Below are 26,414 nucleotides of genomic sequence, written 5' to 3'. Positions count from 1 at the left end.
CAGAATTCTGTGAAATTGTTAATGATTTGAAAGTTCAGCTACAAAGAGAACGCAAGTTAGAAAGAGAATATCAAATGAACCAAAGCATACCATCTGATAATTATTATTTACTTGTGTTAATATAATTCTGAGGCCCCATTTGGCTTTGCGCTGAAAGTCACTAAATATAGTTTCACAATGCACCAGTCATTTAGCTTTCACACTAGATGATATCCCTCGTATTTCATATTATGATCTCACCTACACGGTACCATGCTGTTACCCTATTTAATCCTGTCTGTCATTCATTCAAAATGTTTCAATACTTCCAAATTCCTATCATCAAGTATAATATGATAATTATTTGATGGTTTTGTGGTTACAACAGATTCCATCCTTATAGACTTCTTTTATTGGCAAATACATACAGCTTTTTGTTAATTGGAAAACATGTATCAATAGGGCCCCATCCTTATATACTTAAGTAAAGTTGTAACCTTTCAAGTGCTTTTTAAAAATAACTATAAATCAGCTCTATATAAAGGCCAACCTGAATCTGGAAAGCAACCCAATTAGCTGCAGAATAGCCTAAGACTCTCACTTGTGGTGGTGGTTTCCTTTAAGCTAATCTGGCTTGTTTGCATAGCAAACCAATGTATCTCTATGCTTTTCAACCCCTTTGTCTTTGTCACTTTGTGTGTACAACTGATCTTCTCGTTTTCATCTCTTCTTTTAGTTGCTAGTGATTGTGATACATTCTACCTTATCTTATATTATAAGACACCAAAGGATATTTGCAGTTGGAACATTACTAAATGATAAGAGGCATTCTTAAGAAGAATTCGGTTTCTGGAAATTTACCTTTGCTTAAATTATAAATACCTCTCTCATGCTATTTAAAGAGGAACACTTGAAGACCTATTGGAATCTTTGAAATACAGAGGGGGAAAAAAATCAACGCAACTGAGCTCTTTGTTTCGATGCATGGGTTGCAGATTGCTCAGTTGCAGCCTCTGCTGCCTCATGTCCAGGCAACTGAGAAGCTTCTTTTTAAGCCTTCTGGCCCTTGCTGTCTTCAGGTTAAAATAAGCTCTCATCTACATTTTTGGAGATGTACCATTTTCTCCCTCAAGGATCAAGAAAGAGTTGAAGTTCATTATTATTTCTATTATCAACTAAGAAAATTTGCTGAAGAATTGTGTGTATCTTCATTCCCTTTTCAGAAGGTTTTATTTTCCCATCAGAGGAGGAGGCTTGAGGGTTTCTGAAAGAAGATGTCGTTTTGCCATGAGCTGAACTTACACAGGAGGAAATGGCCCCAATACCTGGTGTTTTCCTTCAAAGCGTGCAGTTCGATCAGGGGTCCGGTTTATGACACCAGTGGATCTTGGAAAGGCACAAGTTAGGTTAGAATGGCTGAAAGATGGTAATTTTTGGCAGCTTTGGCATCCAGAATGTTCTGCCTCAAAGAACATTCAGGTTGTGGTGCCAGTTTTCTCCTCCAGTCATTGGGAACCTGGGAATAATTAAGGACAAAACAGCAGTGGTGTTTCTGCAAGACCCTTAGGGAGGCAAATGGAATCTGCAAACGTGGGTGGCAAATGTGAGATTCTCTGTCTCTGAGTATGAGAGTTTTACAACGCCTACCTCAAATGCTTGAGGTGTCGGAGCATACCTGGAATCCATGATTTTAATAAACTGAGGCGGGAGGATCTCAAGCTCCAGGGAAGCTGTGATTGATATATATGTCAGGATACTGTATGAAAGAAAAAGAAAGAAAGGGAGGAACAAGGGAAGGAAGGAAAGAATAAAAAATATATTTTGAATTTGCAATTTGCTTAGCGAAGTTCACATGCAATCAATTTGAAGGAAAAACATCATTTCTTCCCATGCAATCCATCTTCCTGTCTTCATTATCTAGATTTTGTTTCTTTTATGACCTCATTAAAAAAATTAAAGTGATGCACCTCGAAGCAGTTCTCAAAGACAGTGTACCAGAAAAACATAATTCTACATGGACCTGAAGAGAGAACCCCCAAGCTCAGTGGAACCAAGAGAAAATTTGCAACTTTCTTCACCAAGCAGGATTGCTTTTGTTGTTGCTGTTGGTTGGTTGGTTGGTTTGTTTTGCTTCTACTTCGGTATTTCTGACTTGTCCAGTCTTTTTTTCAATATTTTTAGGGTGGTTTTTCCCCAGAAATATATATATATATATATATATATATATATATATTACTGAATATATACTGAAGTTTTGTTGTCAGATATGGACAATGTGAGATGGGTCTTGCCTAGGAAGTGTATTTTTAAGAGAAGTTGATTTGCTCTCCTGTCAACTCCCAGGTTTCCTTGAGCTCAAGTATCCATGTGACTTCTATGAAAATGACAGCGGTAGCAGCATGATTTGCTCTGTGAGTTGTCTGAGCAGGTCTCTGAGCCAGCCTACCCACGCTGGAAGCACAGACATCAGAGGGCTGGGCCCGTTTTCCTCAGTCCTTGCCTGGATCCCATCGCTCTTCTTCATGACTGAGGGTTGTCTTGTCGTTTGGTAGAAGGGTGGTTCTTTCCAACTCCCTGGGCCTCCTTTGGTTAGTGAAAATATTAGGGGGACAGTTCCCCCAAAGTGATCATTTCTATTGTTGTCTTCCTGTGCTTCTTCTGCAGATGGAGTTGGTTAGGCTTTTGTGAAACACAGGTTCTGTTTTCAGCTCTGGTGTCAGGAGAAAAGTAAAAGGTTGTTAGTTCTAAAAGGAGGAATCACATGTTGATCATGAATTTTAAATCATGGCTGAAGAGCAGACAAAAGGGTCTTTTTTTTTTTTTTTTTTTTTTCTGTTTTCTCAAACCTGTGTTGTAATGACAGTATGGTTTTGTGTGTCTGTGTGGTTTCGTTTCTGTTCTGTTCTTGATTTCTCAGGAAGAGGTTTAAACATGAAGGCAACCCTTTCAGGCGTTAGCATGGCTACAGATGAAGCACAGCGGCCTCTTTTCTTTTTCTTTATTCTCTGCTTCCATTTAGGCCTAATCACATAATTTAAGAAACAAAATTTTTATCACAGGAGCTCTTAACTAAAGTATGGAAAAAAACCAACAAAAACACCTGATCAATTTTGTTTTTGCAGCACGATATTATCAAAGATTTAAGAAACAAATTTGCCAGCCTCGGCGAGAACTCTCTGGTAACAGCATAAATGTCTGTGTCGGTTGCTTTTGATTTGAAGGTTTCTTTTCTTTCTTTCTTTCTTTCTTTTTTCATTTGTTTGAGCCCATTTCTCCCCTGCCCCCTCCTTTTAGTTCACTTTATTTCTCATATTCTGTAATGAGCAAGCCTTCATTTTTTAAACCTCTTCCATCTTTCAATGTCTATTTTCCGTACTTTGGATGGAAAGTTGACGGCAGCACAGTTGTCATCCTGGCTACTGCTGCGGTGCCTACTGCCCTAGGTCACGTATGTTTTGGCCGTTGTGTTAACGGACATGATACTAATTGAGCGTTTCATGTCCCATTGACTAAGCTTCTCTACCACGCCATTTGATGGACGCGCTGTCACAGGGCTCTATGCAACTTGCATTCTGCAACTTATACTGCTTAGTTCCGTCTCAATTCTCCAGCGAACTGGATTGCTCAAGTGAATGATCATATCAGCCTTGAACTTGCTGTGCCTTTATATTTTCCTTTTGGTTTCCTTCTTTATGTTCACAGCGGTAGCTTAAGTGGAAAAGAACAAACACCAGCCATTGCTCTAGCGGCACCATGTAGTCTCTTTTGTTACCTCCCGAGAATACAAAAATATAAAGGCACATTGCTTCTCTTATTCTTTGGGGGGGCAATTGGGGTGATCTGTATCATAAATCCACAACTCAGTTGAAGCCTACCTTTTTTAATCCATATCAGCTTTCAATTTTGCTTAAACTCCAAGACGTCTAAGTTAATGTTCTTTTTGTTCTTTTGTTTTTCTGTGATTCACTGGTAACTTGCAACTCGAGCCATTTGCTGAGCAGTATCAAGTTATGGCCATGACCTAGGAGATTGCCAAAAATACATGACCAACTCTATGCACAGATGTATCAATCGGAACGTGCAAGTTTCAAAGACGAAGTGTGAAACAGGCTTTGGACTGAACAGCCAATTATAATTGAGAAAAAAAATGCATCCTGATAAACCAATACCAAAAGTATATCGGGAAAAATATCAAGGGAAAAAAAAACAAACAAAACAAAACCATGAGTTGAATATGTGCCTATCTGTTTGATAACATTGTTGGTGTTGAAATGGTCCATAATGTTGTCATAGAGCCCATACATGAAGAGATAACTAGAAATGTGGTCTGTAGAGACCTGCTGTGATGTCTGACGGCCACTATATAAATCGTTGGGATTTGTGTTCAGGAAAAGGAAATGGAAAAGCAGAAACTTCTCTACCAGCAAGCCAGACTGCATGGCCGTGGGGCAGCTGAGATGGTTCTTCAGACCATCAGTGCTAGCAAAGGTAAGGTTTGCCTCTGTCCCCCAAGGGGCGTCACTCAGCTCAGGAGAGGTGAGGGTTATTCAAGTCCCATGAGGGCAGCTACTCAGAGGCAGCAAGAGTGAGGTTCACGCCCCTGTCCTATGAGCCATTCTCTAAATACTGTAATAAACACAGTCCGTGTTCTAATAAAGCTTTATTTACATGTTCAGATTGAGGCCATACTTGGTCTTCAGGCCATAATTTGCTGAATTTTGATGGAAATAGTTAGACATTTTATAATGAATAATTTTAAAATTAGTAAGAGATTGCCCACCTCATTAACTAGTCATTGCAAGGCTATTTCTTTATGTTAGTAATGCCTTTGTGAAAACATTTTTACATTTTACATTTACATTTCCTTTAATCCTAGCATTTGGGTGGCAAAGGCAGGTGGATCTCTGAGAGTTTGAGGCCAGCCTGGTCTACAGAGTGAATTCCAGGACAACCAGGGATACCCAGAGAAACCCTGTCTCAAAAACAAACAAACAAACAAACAAACAAACAAACACAAAAACAAAAACAGGTTGCAAAACTTATAATAAAATTAGTCAGACACAAAGACCATACAACTCAATGAATTTCTGTATAGTTAGTATACGCACTTGGAACAGAAGTGTGGAGCATCACACTTTTACACTTTACTATCAGATATATTTTTATGCACTTATCTATTAGCAAAAAGACAAAAACACACAGCAGAATTAGAAGTGGTAAAACAATTCGTTTTATATCCTTTTTCATAACTTGTGTCCATGGGTGGAGTTAGAATGTATACCATTGAGTGAGGTTACATAATCTCAGGAAAGGAACAAGCAAGCACATGTTCTCCCTGGTATATGGGGCATTTTCCTTCACGTGAGCTTTAAGCATCTCGTATTCATATAAATTTTATCTTAAAATAGTAAGTTTTGAACCTTAGTACTTTCAAGTCTCAGTATTTCAGAACTAAGTTTTCTTCTCATTCCACACACACACACACACACACACGCGCGCGCGCGCGCGCACACATCTTCTTCAGTACATTACACAGAACATAGTAAAAGTGTTAGCAGCAGAAGATTGGTGTGGTTGCATTTATGCCTTCTGGTACACACATCAACCAGCCCCTTTCCATAGCAGCGATTTATGTAGAGTAATGAGGACTTAAAACATGTTTTTGTTGTTGTTGTTTGTTTGTTTTTGTTTTTGTGGTAACATGAGATAATACCATAAGAGAAATTATAGGAATTCTATTATTTCTATATTTTTAAGGTGAAACTGGACCAATGGTGGCAGCTACTCTGAAACTGGGCATTGCTATTTTAAATGGCGGGAACTCCACGGTACAGCAGGTAACCGACATCACTGAGGAAGCCCCGTGATATGGTTCTCTATTTGCCTTCAAAACTTTATGAGCACACATCCCTTGTACAAAGTACAAACTTTCATTCAAATACTTCATGCTATCTGACAGTGTTTGCCCTCCCATTGGCCCCTACTGTCCCCTCTCTTCCCTTTGACTTTTATGTAGCAATCACTACCCTCCCCTAAATCCTTGAGTGTGCCTCTGTTATCTCACATATGAAGATGCTTCCCAGCTAGAAATGGGATTTTGTTTGATAAATTGACCACATATTGAAACCATGTGTTGAAGTGGCATTGTTTACTACCCCAGTTCTATGGCCCCACAACCCAGCATGTGGTTAGACTGGGCTATTTGCCCTCTCATCTCCCAGTTCCTTGGATTCAGAACCATAGTTCTTTGGTGCCCCTAGCTTTGTGTGGGAGCATCTCACTGCACATAGCAATCCTAGGAAAATAATAAAAATACCAAATTCAGGGTATGCATTCTATGGAATGTGTAACTCTATTGCAGCATTGTAATATTGAAATATCCAATCTATGCTTTTTATTGGAGACCCCTCAGACATAACAACCTTGTTTGACATAGCTGGTTTCTGATGCTGTGTGATAACCCACTGGAGGAGACAGACATAGCCATTGCTTTGGCATGTTTTGAGTTCACAATTAGCCAAAATATTGATTATGGACTTTGAACGTCCCTCTGGGAATGTAGAAGAATCACTGAATGGGCCACCGGTTTCTGCTGTACTTCAGATCCTAAGACTGAGATGGTAAAAACTGAGCCTTAACCACACCAGCATGAGTCTACTCTAGCTGTCCACTGCTGATGCTGCTTATGGAACCAACTTTTGCCTGTATGGTGTCCACATGCGGCCTTATATGTGCTAGAGATCCTTAAGCAGAGGGGAGAAAGACTTTTACCAGGATGATTCTCCCAACATGGTGCTCATTGTTGCTCCTGTTCAGGTTCATCCACACCTGCCAGTGTGCATCAGTTTTTACTTTAAATGGTTATATTATGTCATTAGAAAGACAGTCGTACTAATATTTGTGTGCAAGGCCTCCCTTTGTTTGAGAATATAAAGCATAATTTGATTGATTATTTATATAAGCTTTGTTAGTACATGGGTTTCATTATGACATTTGCATACATGTATAATATATATTTTACCATATTCAGCACCATTACCCTCTCTTGTCCCACTCCCATTTCCTCTGTTCCCCTTCTTCTTCCCAACAAGTTTCCTTTCTGCTTTTCTATCCTTTTCTTTGATGGCCCAGTAGTTTATTTGGGGCTTATTGCTCACAGGAACACAAGCCACTTGCCAGTGGCTACACCACTGAAGAAAATGACTCCTCCTCCTCCTCTAGCCACCGTTAACTACCTAAAGACCCATTCAGAAGGGTGGGGCTCTGTCAGCCCCTAGCATCCTCCATGGTGGAAAGTTGACTGTCCCAATTTTGTGCGCGGCTTGTGTAAGTCATCGCAGCAGCTGGGAGCCAGAGTGCAAGACTAGATCTTAGCCAGGAGATGGCTCTCCATAATGCTGCACCCTTTCCTATGGCTCTTGCAGTCTCTCTGTCCCCTCTTCTGTGATGTCTCATTGAAGGCCAAGTGTCCAAAAGTCACATATTCTCAGGACTTCAGCCAGTTATGATTCTCTGCATGTTTCTTTACTTAAAAATCTAACAGCACGTTTGTGCTCAGCAGCCATATGGCTTCTCTGTTTCTGTAGAAGATGCTGGATTACCTGAAGGAGAAGAAGGATGTGGGCTTCTTCCAGAGCTTGGCGGGTCTCATGCAGTCCTGCAGGTGAGGGTGGTGGCTGCTCAGTCCTGGTTTACCCAGTGGCTATAATTCAAAGTATTCCTTTGGCATGGAGGACAGATTTTTGATAGACCAGAATTGTTCATGAACAAAGACTTTAAGAGATTGGCAGGTAGTGTCTTATGGACCCTCTGGTTTTTAGAGTGTTAGTAATGTCTTAAGTAGCACTTTAGTAGGTGTTTTCAGGATCTATGGGCTAAAATAGTGAGTTTGAGAATGAATTACATCTTCCATACTTGAAAATAAGCCTTAACCAAATGTGTGTGGTTTCATTTCTGGGTCTTCAATTGGATACTTTTACACTATGGAATACTACTCAACTATTAAAAACAAAGAATTCCTGAAATTTGTGGACAAATGGATTGAACTAGAAATTATCATAATTAGTGAGTTCACCCAGAAGCAAAAAAGGGCAAATGGTATATACTCACTTATATACTTATATCGAGACACTAGCCCAAGGGGCATGTCCCATGAAAGTCTTCACGTACAAGGAAAGTGGATCAGAGGGGAGGACATCCTATTGGGACTTTAGGTGAGAGAAGCATGGGAGAATGGGGAAATAGAAGGATCCAGAGGGTCCTAGAAACCTACAAGAAGAACATTATGATATGTGGATCTGGGTCCGGGGGTCCTGCTCAAACTATGGCACCAGCCAAGGACAATATAAGCAGTAAACTTCAAACCCCTACCCATATCTAGCCGATAGACAGGACATTGTCCACCATTGAGTGGAGAGTGGGGTCTGACTTTCATGTGAACTCTGGTGCCCCATTTTTTTACCACATCCCCTGGATGGGGAGGCCTGGTGGCACTCAGAGGAAGGATAGCAGGCTACCAAGAAGAGACTTGATACCTATGAGCATATACAGGGGGAGGAAATCCCCCTCAGGAACAGTCATAGGGGAGGGGAGTAGGGGGAAAGCGGGAGGGAGGGAGGAATGGAAGCATACAAGGGATGGGCTAACAATTGAGATGTAATATGAATTAATTAATAAAATATTTTTTAAAAAAGAAAATAAACGTTAACAGTTTTAGTTTGTTTTAAGGCAGGGGAAAACAGATTATTCTACTGAGCATTATTTGTTAACTTTGAGGGCCAGTTTCTGTTGGGATGTTTTTCCTTTTTTCTTATTAATCTTTAATCACCTCACTGCAACAGTCATTTTCTACTTTTTACATTATTTAGAAATTCAGAGAACATTTAATTGACACGCCTGATACAAGCTTAATGCAAGCAGTTCCAATTGCAGAAACACAGCCATTGCATTTCTGCACATTTGTCAGCAATAATTTCTCTCTGAGCTGAAATCTATGAGCCTTGTACATGGTTTTCACATAGATGATCCACTGGGGGCCCTGGAAAGAGACTGGGTAGTCTAACTCTCAGAAAAAGAGGATGGAACACAGTGGATTGTATTCAGCATAGTTACCATGTAGCACACATTTGAAGGCCTTCTGCTATGAAGGCATTTGCGCTCCTGGACAAAGAAAGTGACCTATTTGTCCAAATGTCTTCTCCTTTTTTGTTTTAGTGTCCTCGACCTGAATGCCTTTGAGAGGCAAAACAAAGCAGAAGGACTTGGCATGGTGACTGAGGAAGGATCAGGTATTGATCGCTGCAATGGGAGGGTCCCCACCTCTGCTCCTCCTCCTGTGTGTTCATTTGCAACTATGTTTTCAAGCAGGGAAAGCCAGGGATGTTTTCAAATAACACACTTTCCAATAACATGCTGAAGAGCTCACTTCAAAGTTCGCATGGGCCATATGTCTAAGACCTATATTTCACACTAATCCTGACACTACTGTTGATGCCCTTTCTCCTAGTTGGATAGTCACAAAGAGATAAAAGACTAAGAAGAGATAACAACCCGTATTGGATAACTGTCAGCAAAATCAAAGTGCCTGCAAGAAGAAATAACATTTCAACTTCTTTGGCCATTTCAGCAGCTCTAGGCTCATTTTCTTCCTCCTTAGGACAATTACCTATTCACCTCCTTCAATCTGTCCCCTCCCCCAATACCTGGCATGTTTATTCTTCTTTCATCTTTTCAAGTCCAGATCTTGTTTGATTTTTTTTGAATCAGAGTTGTTTTTATATTTCAGTAATTGTGTTTGCTTTATTCAGACATGCCCCAGAGTTCATGCCACTATAGGATGTTTCTATCAATAGAAAGATTTCCATGTAATGCCCTGAAGGCAGGAGTCATCAGTGGTATATCCCATTTATTTTAAGAATGTTTATTAAGAACAGTCATCTTCAATTTTTTGTTTCAGTTGATTTTTTAATTCTTTTATGTATGATGTTTAAGCCTTTTTAGTGTCTGTCGGACCTTGCCTGCTTTTCTGCTTCTGTTTGCTTGTTCTGACCCAGACTTGGCACAGTGGCAGCAGATTAGTTTTGGAACATTGCATCCTTTCTTGAATTAATTCTATTTCAAAAAACAAATGTTGTACCATCTGTCTTTTGTAGCTTTCCCCCAGCCAATCTGAAATATTGTTGAATGACCTAACCCTTTTGTGTCTCTGCATTTTTGTTCTCAGCAATAGGAAAAAGAGCCACTTCTTTTCCAATATACCCCAGCTTTTGTCTCTGAGACAAATTGTGACCTCAAAAAGCCCATGCGGCTTCTGTATTGTTTAATCTGTTACATTTTCATAGGTAGGTCCAGCCATCACCTTCAAGCGTTCTGGTCCTTTAATATAGTTCCCTCCTTTCAAGAAGATCACCAGCACCATTCTAAACCTTCTGATGATGTCTTGCCCCAGGGCTACATGGAAAAAAAAGAGATAGTAGAAACCTCAGGGCAATTCCCTCCCAGCCTCTGGCATCTCAGAATCCTGAGTGCTATATAATGCCAATAAGTAAATGAATTTTCTGTCCAAATTTCACTCCCTGGGTTCCAATTTTAAATTAATTTAGTTTCTCCTGAACTTATTGGTTTCATCCCCTGAACAAAATCTAGTTCTTCAGTCTTATTGTCTGTCTGTTTATATCCATCTCAGGGACCCGGGAGATGGCTCATTGGCTAAAGCGCTTACCTCACAAGTGTGAGGACCAGGGTTTGATACCCAGAACTCACATACATGCTGGGTGAGCACAGTGGTACACCTGTAAGTCTAGCCTTAAAGGGCAAGACAGGGGCTCCCTGGAGCAATCTGGCTAACAAGACAAGCCCTATAGATGATCACTGGGTTTGACTCAGAGGGCTTGAGTCAGTGAATAAAATGGACTCGGTATTGAAGATAATTGCCAACATCAACTTCAAACCTCTGCATACACACACACACACACACACGCACACACACACACACACACACACACACACACTGCATTCACCATACGCATACAGAACAGGAAGTGGGAAAAGAAAAAAATCAATCATTTCCAACAAAAGAAAGAGAGACCACAGGGAACTTGCCCCTGGGTGAGCCAGAGGTGGACTTGACACACAGGGGCTCCCTCCTATGGATTAGATGAACAGGGTTTTAGTTCCCAAGCAGAAAGGCCATGACAGTGGCCACTCGGGTGCGACTGTCATGAACATGCCTCGTTTAGAGGTTTGCTTTGTCTCTGCGTTATTTTCCATATCACACACAGATTACCTGGATTAATGAACCTCTTTTCTATTCTATTTCCTTACAAGTAGTAAATGAAAAACCCCTCTTTCTCTTTTCCATTTCCTTTTCTTTCAACACTGTCATCTACCACCTTCCTTTCCTCAGTCATCACTCATGAGCGTGGTAACTATTCAAACCAGGCTGCTGTCTGTTTACTTGCTTTTTGTCTGGGGTTACCTGTGTGTACTTACTTGGTAGTGAATGTGTTGTCCATTTTTTTTCCCTTCATATTGTCCATTTTGGTGACTAGATTACTTAATGTCTATCCTGCATCCTGTTGCTTTGTTTAATATTTATAAACCCAGTTGTCTTCTTTCTTTTTGTCTTACTTAGTTGGACAATTATTCATATACAAGATATGAAGGAGCCACATGATTTAAATAACATTGTTTTAATTTGTTCCCTGGTCTGTCTTTCATTTACACAATGGCCCTCAAGGGCCCAGTGTTTGCAACTGCCGTGTGAATGAAGGGGCCCTCGGATGTGTGTGCGCATCCACCTGTGGCGTGTCCATCATGAACATGTTGTGGCTTTATGACTGTACCAAGTGCATGGCAATCTGTGACACATATGGGATAGTAGCTTAGGACCAGCCAAGTGTCCTCTGTCACTGGCCTTCCCGTAGTCTACAGAGTCTTTTTCTCTTCCTTTGAAAAGTTCATGGACTTAAAAAGTCCTTTGGCATAAAAGCTAATTTTTGTCCTTGGGACTAAATTTAAAGAACAACGCAAAGCAGTGTCATGCCACCATTTTACTCTTCAAAGAGACAGTGTCTGTGACCCCTGAAGGGAAAAGCTCAGGAACAATGGAAGAAAAGGGGGGGGGGTGAGGTTATTTATTTATTTACTTATTTAGTGGTGCCTAGTATGTCGACAAGGCCTTTTGAACAAAAAGACATACTGGAACATTCCACTGACCCCAGATCCCTGGAAGTACTACCCCATCTCCAACTTTGCTTTAAGAGTTCTTGTAGTGACTCACTTTGGGTGTGTGTCCATCATTGCTGTGCTCAGCCCATTGGTTTCTTTAAAAGCTCATATCTCTTCAGGGAAGGAAAATTTGTCATCCTTTTGAAAAATCTCCATTCTCCATTCAAGGCTCACACCACAGAGGCTGAGCACGATGGAAGTGATGACCAGCTCACATCTCAGTCTGATAACAATTTTCACAGAATGGTGCCTGTTCCTGGTGTGGAGATAATATGACCAGAATTCACCAACTCACACGAATGGAGGGTCTGTTGCCCACAGCTCCGCCAATCAGAGAAGCTGTGGGCCGGTTCTTATGGGTGAGGAGACAGAGGCGTCAGGAAGGTGGCCTGACTTAGTGGACACCACACAGCTATGCTGCAAGGCCAAGGTGGAAATATGGCATGCTGCTTCATTCTGGTGAGCCGGTGAATTCTGTGAGCGGAGCCAATTTTTGCACTTCTTGTGCAAAGCTTCAAAATCTTTCTTTTTCTATTCCTAGTCAGATAAGGAATACCATTAGGAACCAGGGGTTAGTTTCAGGGTTGTGTATCAACATTCTGGACTAATGATGTATATTCTTGGTTTTGTTTTTGGTTTTTTTTACTGTGGTTGTGGCCATGTTAGTTTGCTCCCATCTCCTCTGCTGCTCCTGTTCTCTACCAAATGTCTCCGATTCTGACAACAGCATTTACTCCCCAATTAAAATCAATCTATCAAACAAAACAAAACAAAGCTAAACCCCCAGACAAACAAACAAACAAAAAAACAACCAAACTAAAACCCAGAGGAAAAGCAGAAAGCCTTCACCAACTCTATTTGGCGGCTGTGTGGTGTACTCAGTATTGCTCTTTCTGCCTCTCTGTATTTTTTATATTCACATAGGTTCTCACAAATCACATTATGCCAGCTTGGCATAGTGGTGCATGCCTTTAATCCCAGCTCTTGGGAGGCAGAGGCAAATATACATCTGTGAGTTCAAGGCTACGCTGTTTTGCGTCCTGAGTTCCAGGACAGCTGGGACTATACAGTGAGACCCTGTCTCAGAAACAAACAAACAAACAAACAGATGAATAAATAGGCAATTCCTATGTGAATATTTTTATTCCATCTTTGGGATTATAGATTGTTCTTTATCAGAGGCATTTGACCTCATTATCGGAAACTTGAAAGTGTAGGTTTGATTCTTTGAAAAACTCTTCTGGAGATTAGCAGATGAAACTGTGCTTTTGATTGTCATGTGGATGTCACAGGCAAAATAAAACTTTGAAGCTGATCTGATACTATAGAATTTGTTTGATTAAAACTAAATTCCCCCACAAACATTAAATTGCAAACAAACCTCTCCAATCTCAGCTCTAATTAAAATTTATTTTACCCTGAAGTTTTAATATTTATTGAACCTGCGAAATTCATATGAGGTTAAAGCAACAAAGATTAACTTTTAATTAATTAAATCAAGAGTGTATTAATCTTGAAGGACTGGCTACCTTGACTCTTATATAAAATTTGTCTTATTGTTTCACCATGTACTAGTTTTCTTTCTTTTTAGATTCCATCCACACATGAATCTTGATGCCCTATATACTTTATTCTACTCCTTGTCTTTGGGAAAGACTTTGATCTTGGTTCATAGAACCAAGTAAGTTTTCTTTTAAATCTTGAGGCACCTATTGGAATCTGAATGTCTGATAAGTGCTGGCCGGTGTCACAGGCACTGGAGGGGAAGCTTTGGAGACTTCCATGTTATATAGGTATTTACAATCACGCAGCTTCAGCGCAGGCTTTTGGTATGAGTGGACTTACTGGAAACCCCTCCAGCTGAGCTCATCACTTGTCACAATAGGGGTAAAATCTAACCTGAAGTGAGAGCCTGCAAAGCCAGAGACTCCTAGTAGAGGAACAACACATAAGAGTTTAGTTTCACACGAACTCTGGTGCCTCACATTTGACCATGTCCCCTGGAGGGGGAGACCTGGTGGCACTCAGAGGAAGGATAGCAGGTTACCAAGAAGAGACTTGATACCCTATGAGCATATACACAGGGAGGAAATCCCCCTCAGGAACAGTCATAGGGGAGGGGAATAAGGGAAAAGTGGGAAGGAGGGAGGAATGGGAGGACACAAGGGATGGGATAACCATTGAGATGTAACAAGAATAAATTAACAAAAAACTAAAAAAAAAAAGAGTTTAGTTTCTGAAGATTGTGAATGATCTAGTCAGATTCAAGAGATTACTTGATTACTGTAAACAGTAGAAAGAGTGTTAATGATATCAGAATTTTTAAAAACCTAAGGAATACCTCAAAAAGAATAGGAGAGAGCCGATTCTTGAGCCAACCTTGAGAGAATGTGATCTGGGATCACAGATTTAGGTCACTCCAAGTACCATACTCCAGTGTTGGTAACAGTTTCATGAAGTTTTTTTTTAATAGTTAACAGAACAAAGGACATCATAAATAAAAGTATTTTAAATACATTGGTAGAAACATCAAGTAGGTGGGTTTCAGGAAAAAAATGGGAAACCACAGAAGATCTTCTTTACCCTTTAACCTTTTGTTTCTTCCTAGCATCATAGCAGACCCTTAAATAAGTGACATTGTGTGCAGGGTTAGAAGACCCACCTGGCATGAAGGGCCTAACATCACCTGTAGAAGAATGTATCTAGAGGGCCGCCCTGACATTAAAGTACACAGATTTCTCTATAAGTGGGCCAGGGCTCCTCCAGAGATAGTGGCTGTAATTTATTCTTTCCTGTCGGTATGTCTAGTGACAGAATGTAGTAACATCCTTAGGGCAGACTTTTCATCATTAAAGGAATAGAACTGTTTATCTAGAGAGTGTTTTCACTGGATTGGTGCGTTTGGATTTTAAAGTAACATTGTGGATGAAGGTGATCACTGTCTAAAGGGAGGGAAGTGAGCTAGCATGCTGAAGAATAAAAATAATGAAGTATAGTAAGAATTTCAGAGGGAAAAAGTGGCCACCAAAATGTCAGAGTTCTGGGTATAAGAGAAGTAATCTCCCAGAGATGACTTTGGAAATTGCCTGCAGCTACTTCAATCCACTTGAGTAGCAAAATGCTCAGATAGCCTGCTGTCTTTTTTATTGTCCTGGCCTCTGAAATAGGAACTTCTTGTGCACACAGTCTCTCACTAACTCAGTTTTAGTGCATGGGTCCTGTGGAATTTATAGGTTGTTACAGATGACATCCTACTAAAATACACTGTTTTAAGAGCTTAAGCTGTGTGGCCTATGGCTTCATTGCTTTGAAGCTTTACATTTGCTCCTTGTCGTAGGTTTCTCTTGCTGTAACTGAACACCATGACCAAAACAGCTCGGGGAAGAAAGTGTTTGCAATCCACACTCTATCACTGAGGAAAGTCAGAGCAGGGACTAATGGCAGGAACCTAGGTAGAAACTGAAACAGAGGCAATGGAGGAGTGCTGCTTGCTCGCTTGTTGCCCAACTACTTGCTCAACCTTCTTTCTTATGCACCCATCACCATCTGCTCATGGGTAGTACTTCCCACAGTCCTCTGTGCCTACTCGTAATCAAGCTTCAATCAAGAAAACATACCACAGGCTTGCCATAGGCCAGTCTTGTGGGGATAGTTTTTTTTCAACTGAGTCTCCCTTTTCTAAAAATAACTCTAGCTGTGTCAAGTTGACATAAATCAACCAGCACACACCTTCTGTGCTTTGTAAATTTCAAAGCTCCTTTATGAATTTCAGCCAACTTGATTGCCAAGACACAAAAGGAGAATGAGGAGTTTGTTCTTCTCCATAGCAAAGTAGGATAAAAAAAAAAAATGCAAGATACTCCTTGTATTGGTTTATTTTCCTTTTGCTGTGATCAAATATCCTGACAGGGGCAACTTAAGGGAGAAAGGGCTCACTTTTGGCTCACAGTTCAGGGGCACAGTCCACCATGATGGGAAGTCAAGGCAGCAGGAGCTTGAATTTCTGGTTACTTTAAAGCCAACCATGGTCCAAAAACAGCACACTGGATGTTATGCATAGTTAAACCTCTTGTTTTATGTATACAGTCTAGGATTTGTTACTCAGGAAACACTACTGTGCACACTCAAGACAGGTCTTCCCATGTAATCAAGATAATCCCCCACAGGCATGCCCAGCGTTCATCCTCTAGGTGATTTTAGACTGCCCGATTGACAGTCAGTGCAAACCATCTCATTCCCCCAAAGCCACAAATTGAAGACAGTTTCCTTGGGATAAGTCCATAACATGAAGAACATACAGTATACATGATGGTTGCCAAAGATTTTAATTGTTACTGATATTAACTTTACAAAGTCTAGATGGGCTGATGCACTGGATTCAGGAAGACCATGTAATCTGGAAAAACACTGTTCCCTGCCTCTTCCACTAGACTGTGGGCTATTCAGGTTGAGGCACTGTTCATCTGAAAGGGCATCTGGCCTGGAAGAGACCTGTGGATGCTTATTGACAACCACTGGGCCCAGATCTTTTACCAGCTAATGGCTATATGGAGTTAGTCAAGTTCCCTACATTCCAAGTGTTCTCTTGAATTACAAAAAAGATTATACCTACATAATTTATATTATTATAAGCCTCAAATGGAATCATATTTCTAGCACAAACTCATGGTCACTAAAAATGTGAACTGTTAATCCATTTTTAAGGAGTTATTTGCTAGCTAAACTGTAAGGTAACTACAGACATTATGAATAAGCTGCTTAAAAGGTGATATTAGAACTAAAACCATGCAATAAAAGACCCAAGTTTCTACTACTTAATAGTATTTTCAGTATGAATTCTTCAGCTTTGACATCACACAAAAAGTATACTTAAGTCCTCTGAAAACCAATTTGAATGTAATTTTCTCCATTGCCATGGGGCATTTCTGAGATTCATTTAAATGAGGGATTGTAGGGAAATTCCTTTGATGCAGACAATGTTATGGTACTCATCATTAGATACATTGATGTGATAGACTCCTACCACAATGGGAACACTACTCTTTGGGATCTATCCCTTTTCAGTTATTTTTATGTGCGTACTAAATAGAATTTTCACATATGTCATTAAATTTATGCCTCTACTTATAAGTATTGCCAATTAATTATTCATTAATGTTAGTAACAACTGAACCAAGCTAAAAGAGGCTAACAACCTCAAACTGTGTCATGGTGATTTTGAATAATCCCTACTTCTACACACAGACCACAGACACACCTCTCAGCCCTTAGCACACATGTCTTACTGAACTTAACAGATACTCATTTGTTGAATAACCCAGGCAAAGCACCTATAAGAATGACAGTGTGTTATCTTAATTAGGTCACAGAAAAGTGGAATCACTGTTTCAGTCTTAATTTACGTGAAGGAGGTCTATGTGGTTTCTTCACAGTAAAAATGTAAAATGTTGTGAATATGTAGCCCCCTTTCAATGAGGGAAATTTTCATAAGCTATCCATACAATTAAATGTAGACAAATAATAATCTCTTGTAAAGGTGTGTTGCTTGCATCTTTACTATGTCATCACCACTGTTCCTCGTGGTCGTGGCAACCTTTAAAATTTTTCCTTTTTACAATTTATAAGCATAGTGCAGACGAAGAGCTGCTGGCAGGGTACCTGATAGCCTTGTTTTATAGATGGAAAGAACTGAGATGCATAGAACAGACTCCTCACAAACAACAGCATCTAAACAGGTCCCTCTGTGTGATGATATCAGACATCTTAAGCGGAGGGATATTTTTCATCATATTCACATCAGCCCTCATGTGACCCTTGCAGATATCCCAAGACTGTAAAAGCACTTTCAACTCCATCTAACTCCCCCACTACATTACTTATTTATTTATCTTAGTTTGCTGCTGACAGAGGGATTTCTTTTGCATAGATCACAAAACAGACTTGTTGATTGTGCACCACCTGCAGACATAAAGCCGTCTTCTGTCTCCGTTACTAGACCACATGTTGGCAGCATGGGCGATGGCAGCATTTTAGTTGACAGGTAGTGAGTTCGTGAAGCAGAAGCATCCTGGCACACACTTGGCATCACTGACAGTGAGCAGAGGCTTCAGCCATTCCCTCCCATCCTTCCCACCTCTTCCCCATCCCTCTGCTGTGTGCAGTGTCCTTAAATAAGTGACGTTTCTTGTATGTATTTCAGCTTATAGTCAAGAAAACACGATTATGCCAACAATAATGAGTTTGGTTATAATTTATTGCACACTAGGCACACAAGTAGACTACCTCCATATTTTTACTTTAGAGTTCATTTTTCTGAATACTTGCCACAAGGCTTAAATATTTGCCATTGATATTTTGAACATATGTACATATGCTATTTTCCATTTTCTGAAATAAAAATATATCAATGGGCTCACAGGGAAAGAATTAATATGTCTGAATGAACTCATGGCTTTTTTTTTTTTCATTTTGATATCATTTTGAAGAGTCTTCTGATTTATATGGCTCATGAAAAATGATACCCAGAATCATCAGTGGAGAGTTTAGCTTGTCTATCAGCCTAAACTGTTCTCCTATCATGGACCTAAGCCTTGAGGAATGGACTTATCAGCCATGTGTGGAGGTTCCTTTTAATCTTTGAACTTGCTGCATCATTAGATTGGTACACTTGGCAATTTTATCATATCTTGGGGGTGAATAGGGAAACAAGTACAATGATTATATATACTTTTTTAATGTTTATATTAGTCATCAAAATGGTTTTGCTTCCTACCCTTACCATTATACAAAGCCTCTCACTTTGAAAGTCACAGACTACGGACTGGTAAGTCCATCAGCTCTCTTGTCTCCATGATCCTTCATTTTTCTCGCTAAGTACATGAGCATTAGTTGCATAGTGTTCTTTCTCAACCTAAACTATTTCCAGCCTGTGAAGTTATTATTTTATTTAAATACATCAGTACATCCATTCACTGGTGAAACAGCTTTTTTTTTTTCCTTTTTGGTCATTTTGCTTTCTAAATAAATATACATTCCCAAGAAGGCATTCATAACTTTGACATTTTTTCTAGCTGCACATTTTTGCTTTAACAATCAGTTTGCATTTGTGTGATGCTGTTTTGTGTTTGTTTCTTTCCTTGTGTTTTTGTGTCTTGAAGGAAACTGTGATTGTGAATTGCAAAATAGGTAAGGGGTCAAGCCCTTTCCTGAATCCTCATCCTGAGTCATGAAGTATTTGTAGTTTTTATAATTCAACGTGGCTTCTGCCCATGGGCTGTCCATCTTGTCTTTTTTTTTACCTTTCTATGCTAGCAATCAGCTCCCAGCTGAGCCCCCAAGTCTTTTGGGGGGTTTCACATGGACTATGCTCCCTGTCCTCTGGAAACACCACTCAATAGACTTATCTCTATGTGAGACACCTGAGGTACTGATTTTTTTTCAGTTACCAAGTTGATGAAAAAAATAAAGTGAGTTGACCATCTCCAGCAGTTGACAGTATTCACGAAGACCTTTTAATTGTGATTTATTAAAAGAAGCCCTTGGTGATGTTTTGTGGATATGTTAGTGGCTTTGTCACTTGGGAGCAAAGCGAGTGTAATATTTATAAAAGATGTAGAGTCCGTGGCTGTTCATAACACAGGGTAGCGGGGAAGGAAGTTTCAACCTTTGGGTTATTTGTAAAATGTTGCCAACCCATGCTGCTGCCTCCGAAAGAGGGAACCCTGAGTTTTAAGACCTACCTGTTCTTTTCTAATAAAGAAAAAGTACATCTATCTGCCAAGCGCATGATCCCAGGAGCTTCAGATAGAAGCGTGATGGCTGGGACTTGGTTCTGCTCTGGGTGCAGAAAGCTACTAGCTGGGTATGCAAGTGCTGGAGGTGGGGGCGAGAGGGAGGCCGCCTGGGGTGGTCACGTTCATCCTCTGCCCTTCCCACAGGAGAGAAGGTGCTGCAGGATGATGAGTTCACCTGTGACCTCTTCCGGTTCCTACAGCTGCTCTGTGAGGGCCACAACTCAGGTGGGTGATCTGCAGGCCCGGCTGATGACGCCAAGGAAGTGACATTTGCAACTCTGACAGCAGAATCCCATGACTTCCAACTGGGGTTCATCTTATGGGTTGGTGGGGTAGCTCTCTTGAGCATTGTTTTGTAGGCACTGAGCACCGTGCTGTGCAGTTGGTAGGTGCCACTGATGCTTTCAGCATCTTTAGATAGCTCTTTCGGCCCACCCTCCCCCTTTCTCTCCTCCTTTTCCTTCTCTCTCCCCTCTCTCCCTCTCCTTCCTCTCCCTCCTCCACTCTTAATCACTCCCTTTCCCGAGTCCCTATACTTCTCCTCACTCTCTCCTGTCCAGTTTGTGAGACAGAGTCTCACTATGTAGCTTGGCTGTCCCCAAACTGGCTGTGTATGCCAGCCTCCTTCACCCTTCTCCACCCAAGTGTTGAGATTACAGGTGTGCACCATGTGCCCAGCTTTGCTTGGTTATTCCCATTATTGTAATGCTAGTGAAAACAAAGGATGTGAAAATTAATAAATAATAATTACTACTGATATTAGCATTGATATTAGCAACAATAATAACTTTACAGTAATGTGGGTGGCTGCATCTTTGTACTGGTTTTACTGACATTGATGTACACTTGCTTACATTGCTTGGTGTCTTTTTTCTTTTTCTTTCTTTCTTTTTTTTTTTTTTTTTTTTTTTTTTTTTTTTTCAAGACATTGTTTCTCTATGTAGCCTTGGCCATTATGGACTCACTTTGTAGACTAAGCTGTCTTCAAACTCCCAGAGATCTGCCAGTCTCTGCCTCCCTGAGTGCTGGGATTAAAGGCATGCACCACCATGCCCAGCTTGCTTGGCGTATTTCTATTCCTAATTTCCATGCCCAGCTCTTGTCCAGATTGCAGGTCCAAAAAGGCAGGACTCACTCCTGTCTTTGTTTTTTAAATACTTTGTGTAGTACTTGAGAACATAAAATGCCTGAATAAATAATTCTGTTTTATGTCCTCACAATGGAACCCAGGTCAGTCATTTATAGACGGGGAGCCCTGGGACATGAGGGTTAGATGATGCTAGCACTGTCTTAGCGCGAGTTGAGCACTGGCGTTCTGTGGGGCTTGTTTAGAGGATGACCACTCACTTTGGTTTTCATTTATGTGGTTGGAAATCAAGCCCGGGTCTTACACATAGGAGGCAGGCTCTCTACCCCTAGTTAATCAGTGGTTCATAGGAGATGCTAGCAATTTTATGCTCAAAGGATCAGACACAACGCTACCTTTGGCCACCCTAATGTACGGTTAGGGGTGTCATTGACTTGTAGAGTCACCTTATTTTGCACTTCTGAGAGGGTCTTAATAAGGAGTTTTGCTCTTATGTAGATTTTCAAAATTACCTGAGAACTCAGACTGGTAACAACACAACCGTTAACATCATCATCTCTACCGTGGACTACCTCCTCCGAGTTCAGGTAAGTGGCACAGCTGCCAGCCGCAGGGGTCAGCTGGCCAGCTGCAGGCATGCTGTTGCATGAGTTTGACTGTGTGTGGATGGATGGCTAGATATGGTGTAGGCTTTATCTCTGATTATAGCCTTCCCACAATTCTTAGGGGAATGTGGGCCATACCTTGACCTCTGACCCTGACCTCTGAAATACACATTGTTTTATCTCTGTAAAACAGAGAGTGTTGTCTTGCCACCTCTCATTTTGAGGTCAGTGGTATGTTAAATTCCTTTTGTGAAGCACTCTGACACACGGTTCCTGAGTCTTTAGTTGAGACATGTCTGGGAGAGCATTTGAGACATTCCTAAAAAATAGGAAAGAGAGTTCATCTCATTGCTACTGTGCACTCAACCCTGATCTTCCAAGCTCAGTTTTACAATTGTCTTAATATTTTCACTGACTTACATTTTACCTTAATACCTTGCTGCTTAAAAATTCTTCAGCCACTATAATTACATTTAGCCTGTTTACCAGGCTGGAGCAGAAGGGGGTGCAGCTGTGCAACAAAAGCAGCTCTGTCAAGGTTTTATTTCTCTCACTTTCCTGAAGGAGAGTAAGGCCCAGTATTAAACAAACAAGTGCATGAAAATAAAGAAGTTCAAACTTCCAGATTTTTCCTTAATGTTTAAAACAAATTATTCTCCCTATGTTACCAGTATTCTAACCCGAAGCCTTGAACTTACGCTCTATCCCAGAAAACCCTTAAGCTTATGATATTTGTCTTAGGCATTAAGGAAAAAGCACATAGTCTTAAAGAACTTACAGGTATGTATTTAGTAATGCCTTCTGATATATTTGCTTCATAACGGACTTTTCTCCCACCAAAGAAAGGAAGGATGGGAAGTAGGAAGGAAGGGAAAAAGGGATTAAAATGGCCCAATAGCTGGGATTATAACATAGCATTACCAAGCCAGGCCTGTCTTCCTCTGATAATAAAAATGTATGACCATTTTAATCTGTTTTCTCTCCTCTCCTCTCCTGTCTTCTTCTCTTCTCCTCTACTCTTCTCTCCTCCTCTACTCTGCTGTACTCTTCTTCATCTTTATCCCTTCTTTTGCTCTTCCCCTCTCTTTTTCTCTCTTCCTCCCTCCCACTCTCCCTTAGTCTCTCCTTCTTTCTTTCTTTCTTTCTTTCTTTCTTTCTTTCTTTCCTTCCTTCCTTCCTTCCTTCTTCCCATCCTTCCTCTCCTTGGTGGGAGAAAAGTCCATTATGAAGCAAATATCAAAAGTCATTTAATATATGTACACACACACACACACACACACACACACACACACACACATATCTGTAAGTTCTTTAAGACTATATCACAAAACTCAAATGTAGTTCATAGGTTCAACAAAATTATTTCATCCGTTTAGTCAGTGGCGACCTCGCCAAATGCGGAATGCATCAGTGAATGTCAGTCTCCCAGAAGTTGGTTTTCAGTGACATGAGCAGGCCAGCCACTGTCCTTAGCTACCGAGGCTAGGAGCACCGCCATGGAATCGCCTTGCTGAAATACTCCTGGCTCCTCTGGAGAAAAAGGAGGGCTAGTGTCTGTGATCCTGAAAACATTGTTCCGTGGCCTGTCTTCTTGCCAGGCTCACATTATAAACATTTCATTTCACTCAGTGGACAAATACATCACTCTGCCTGAATTGTTACTTGTCAAATTCAAGGTAATCAGAAAATAATTCCCAAAGCTAAGTTTTCTGCTTGTTATTTGGATAGAGGTGTTGCTGGGCGTGGTCGGGGGTTTTCTGCACTCTGCACGTGGGAAGCCTGCTGATGTATCTAAGTTCTCTGTCTGTGCTGGTGCCATTGCACACAAGGTCTCTGTCTTCCAGGAATCCATTAGTGACTTCTATTGGTACTACTCTGGGAAAGACGTCATAGATGAGCAGGGCCAGCGCAACTTCTCCAAAGCCATCCAAGTGGCGAAGCAGGTGTTTAACACACTCACGGAGTACATCCAGGTAAACACCCAAACGTTTTCTCTATTTAAAGAAAGGAAAACAAACAAGCAAACAAACAAACCAAACCTGTTTTAAAGAGGCGTTTCTGAACTGGGCCTGGTGGCACAGACCTGCCATTCCAGCTAATCAGGCTGTGGGTTTTCTCCGCCAATGAAATAAGAGAATTCAAGCTGAATTAAAAATATAAAAGCAGCTTTATTTGGAAACAGCTCTCGGGCAGAGGGTTCACTGGTCTCAAGGAATGGGGCTAGGGAAATCAGAGGTGGGATAAGCAGAGAGAGAAAGAGAAAGTGTGCACAGGAGAGGAGAGAGAAATGCAGAGAGAGACCAAAATGTGTGGATTCTATAGGGAAGAGCTTCTGGGCGAGGGACAGCCCAGCCCCTGGGCTGGAGAGTTCTGGGCAGAGGGTGGGGTGTGCCAGCCTTACCTTGCAAACAGGGATGCTGGGAGAACCCAGAGGCCAGGTCTGCTTTGATATGTTAAATAGGAACCCCAGCTACTTCTTCCAGGTCTGAAACCCAACAATGAGGTAGAAAAATCTCAAATTCAAGGCCTGCCAGGGTTGCAGAGTGAGTTCTGGGCTAACCTGGGCAACTTAGTGAGGCCCTGTCTCAAAATAAAAAATCAAAAAGGCAAGAAAATATAGCTCAAAGGCAAAAACATATGCTTAGTATGTATGAAGCTCAAGGTTCAAACTCCAGTAGTTATAGATAGATGGAAAGATAGATGTGTGTGTGTGTGTGTGTGTGTGTGTGAGAGAGAGAGAGAGAGAGAGAGAGAGAGAGAGAGAGAGAGAGAGAGAGAGAGAGAGAGAGAGAGAGAGAGAGAGAGAGAGGGAACTTAACCAGTTACCATTGAATTCCATAGAAAATGTATTGTATCTAAAATACACTCCATATTCCTATTGACTTAAAAATACATTTTTATTTGTGTGTGTGTATATATGTGTGTGTGTGTATATATATATATAAATTTCTGTATTTGTTTTTTTTTTTTTTTTTATGCCTGGGGAGGTGCCCAAGGAAGCCAGAAAAGGATGTCAGATCCCCTGGAGCTGGAGTTACAAGCAATTGTGAGCTACCATGTGGGTGCTGGGAATTGAACCTGGGCCCTCTGGAAGAGCACAAGCATTCTTAGCCTCTTATCTATCTCCCCAGCCCCCCTATTCATTCTTTGCATTCTCTTTATCAGTGTCTGCACTAAAATATGAGCTGGAGGCATACAGTTATACACAGTGAAACTGGTCGTTAAGGACACCTAGATATGACTTACCCTCTATAGGAGTGGTTTGGGCATATTGTATTTCTAGGGCCTGGAGTAACTGTTGGGCACTCAGGAAATACAAGGGAACAGAAAGAAAAGAGAAACTGGGTCATCAACACACATTTTATAGTGTCCCAGTGACCTGGAGGCTGAAGTTGCACAGAAACAATTAAATCATAGCATTTAAGAACCTGTGTTCAGATTGGCTACCAGCCCCCAGAAGCAAACAGCCTAGGGGTGAGCAGGTTCTGGCATGTACACTACTTTCCTTTCAGCTTTAAAGGGTGTGTATAGGTGACATTGCATAATGTCATTTTCCATCTTAATTACCATTATTTCTCATTTCCTAAAATAGAAGGTGTCCATCAACAAGCTGGCAGAAAGAGCTGCAGAAGATGGCAGGCTGGCCACTCAGAGTTGCTCTCCCTGTCTGCAGGGCCAGGGAGGCAAAACAATCTACACACAGTAGTTGACTGGTCAACATCAAGATGAATGATCAGACTTATATTTGATTTTTATGTCAGGATTGTGTTAAGGAGGCTCTTTATCTTTTAGAATTTTTTAAAAATTAAGAAATAATTTTTTTTTATTCATTCGCTTTACATCCCGATTGTAGCCCCCTCCCTTGTCACCTCCTGACTCTACCCTTCCTCCCTCATATACCCTTGCCCTCCTCCCCTAACATCTGACCGTAGCCTATTGAGTCTCATGTGCACTGCCTGTATCTTCTTCCTCTGTGGCCTGGAAAGCACCCCACATCACCCCCGCCAGGGGGAAGTGATCCACGTGTGGGGCCCAGAGTCCGTGTTAGAAATAATCCCTACTCCCCATATTACGGGACCACAAGGAGACTGTGCTGCTGAAGATCCAGGTCCCCACAGTGCATGGTCCTCATTTGCTGCATCAGTCTCTGCTGCATCCCCTCCTCCACCCAGATTTGTTGCCTCTGTTGGTTTCCTTGTGGAGCAAGCAGGCACTTTCATTGTCTTCCCAACTGGACCAGATACAGGCATTAAAGTCCTTTTCTTTCTTGGTTATTTGAAGGTCACATTAACAGTTTGGCTTTTGACTTGGTAACCTGGAATCTTACCATGAATGACCCTATTTTGATTTTAAGCTCAGTTTTAGTTAAAAAAAAAAAAAAAAGCCTCCCTCCAGTATGTATTTATTTGGTAAGGAAACAGTGGGTGTTCAGCCTTAAGCTTGCAACTGTTGTCTGATCAAGGCTGCCCATATGAAGAGGTTAACCCTATGTGATGCAAAACTCTTTCTTTGAATTAAAACCTTAAATATCTCCTGAAGGAAATTGTCACTAAACAAAGGTCAAGTTGCAGTGACCTGCTGTCTGATACCTGCACCATGCATTTATGTATTACGGCTGCCATGAAACCCTACAGAGGCCTTAGCATAGCCTCCTACCTTGTTCAAACACTGTCTCTTGCTTCTGTGCAAGGTACTCTAGTCTAGCTGGCCTGAAAACTTCCC

At 41.0% G+C, this 26,414-nt stretch overlaps 1 protein-coding gene across 1 annotated transcript in view; it reads left to right on the top strand.

Moving 5' to 3' along the window:
• Ryr2 (ryanodine receptor 2) overlaps positions 1-26,414 on the top strand; it is a 561,576-nt gene that overhangs the window by 490,520 nt on the left and 44,642 nt on the right. The window contains 7 exon segments of the mRNA XM_051151477.1: positions 4,368-4,467; positions 5,737-5,816; positions 7,566-7,642; positions 9,193-9,266; positions 20,145-20,225; positions 21,586-21,674; positions 23,537-23,665. Coding sequence (XP_051007434.1) covers positions 4,368-4,467; positions 5,737-5,816; positions 7,566-7,642; positions 9,193-9,266; positions 20,145-20,225; positions 21,586-21,674; positions 23,537-23,665 — 630 coding nt within the window.

Source organism: Acomys russatus, chromosome 9 (assembly GCF_903995435.1).
Source record: "Acomys russatus chromosome 9, mAcoRus1.1, whole genome shotgun sequence".
Taxonomy (NCBI): Eukaryota; Metazoa; Chordata; class Mammalia; order Rodentia; family Muridae; genus Acomys; species Acomys russatus.
The sequence above is the reverse complement of the archived record's forward strand: the minus strand, read 5'-3'. Positions and strand labels throughout refer to the sequence as shown.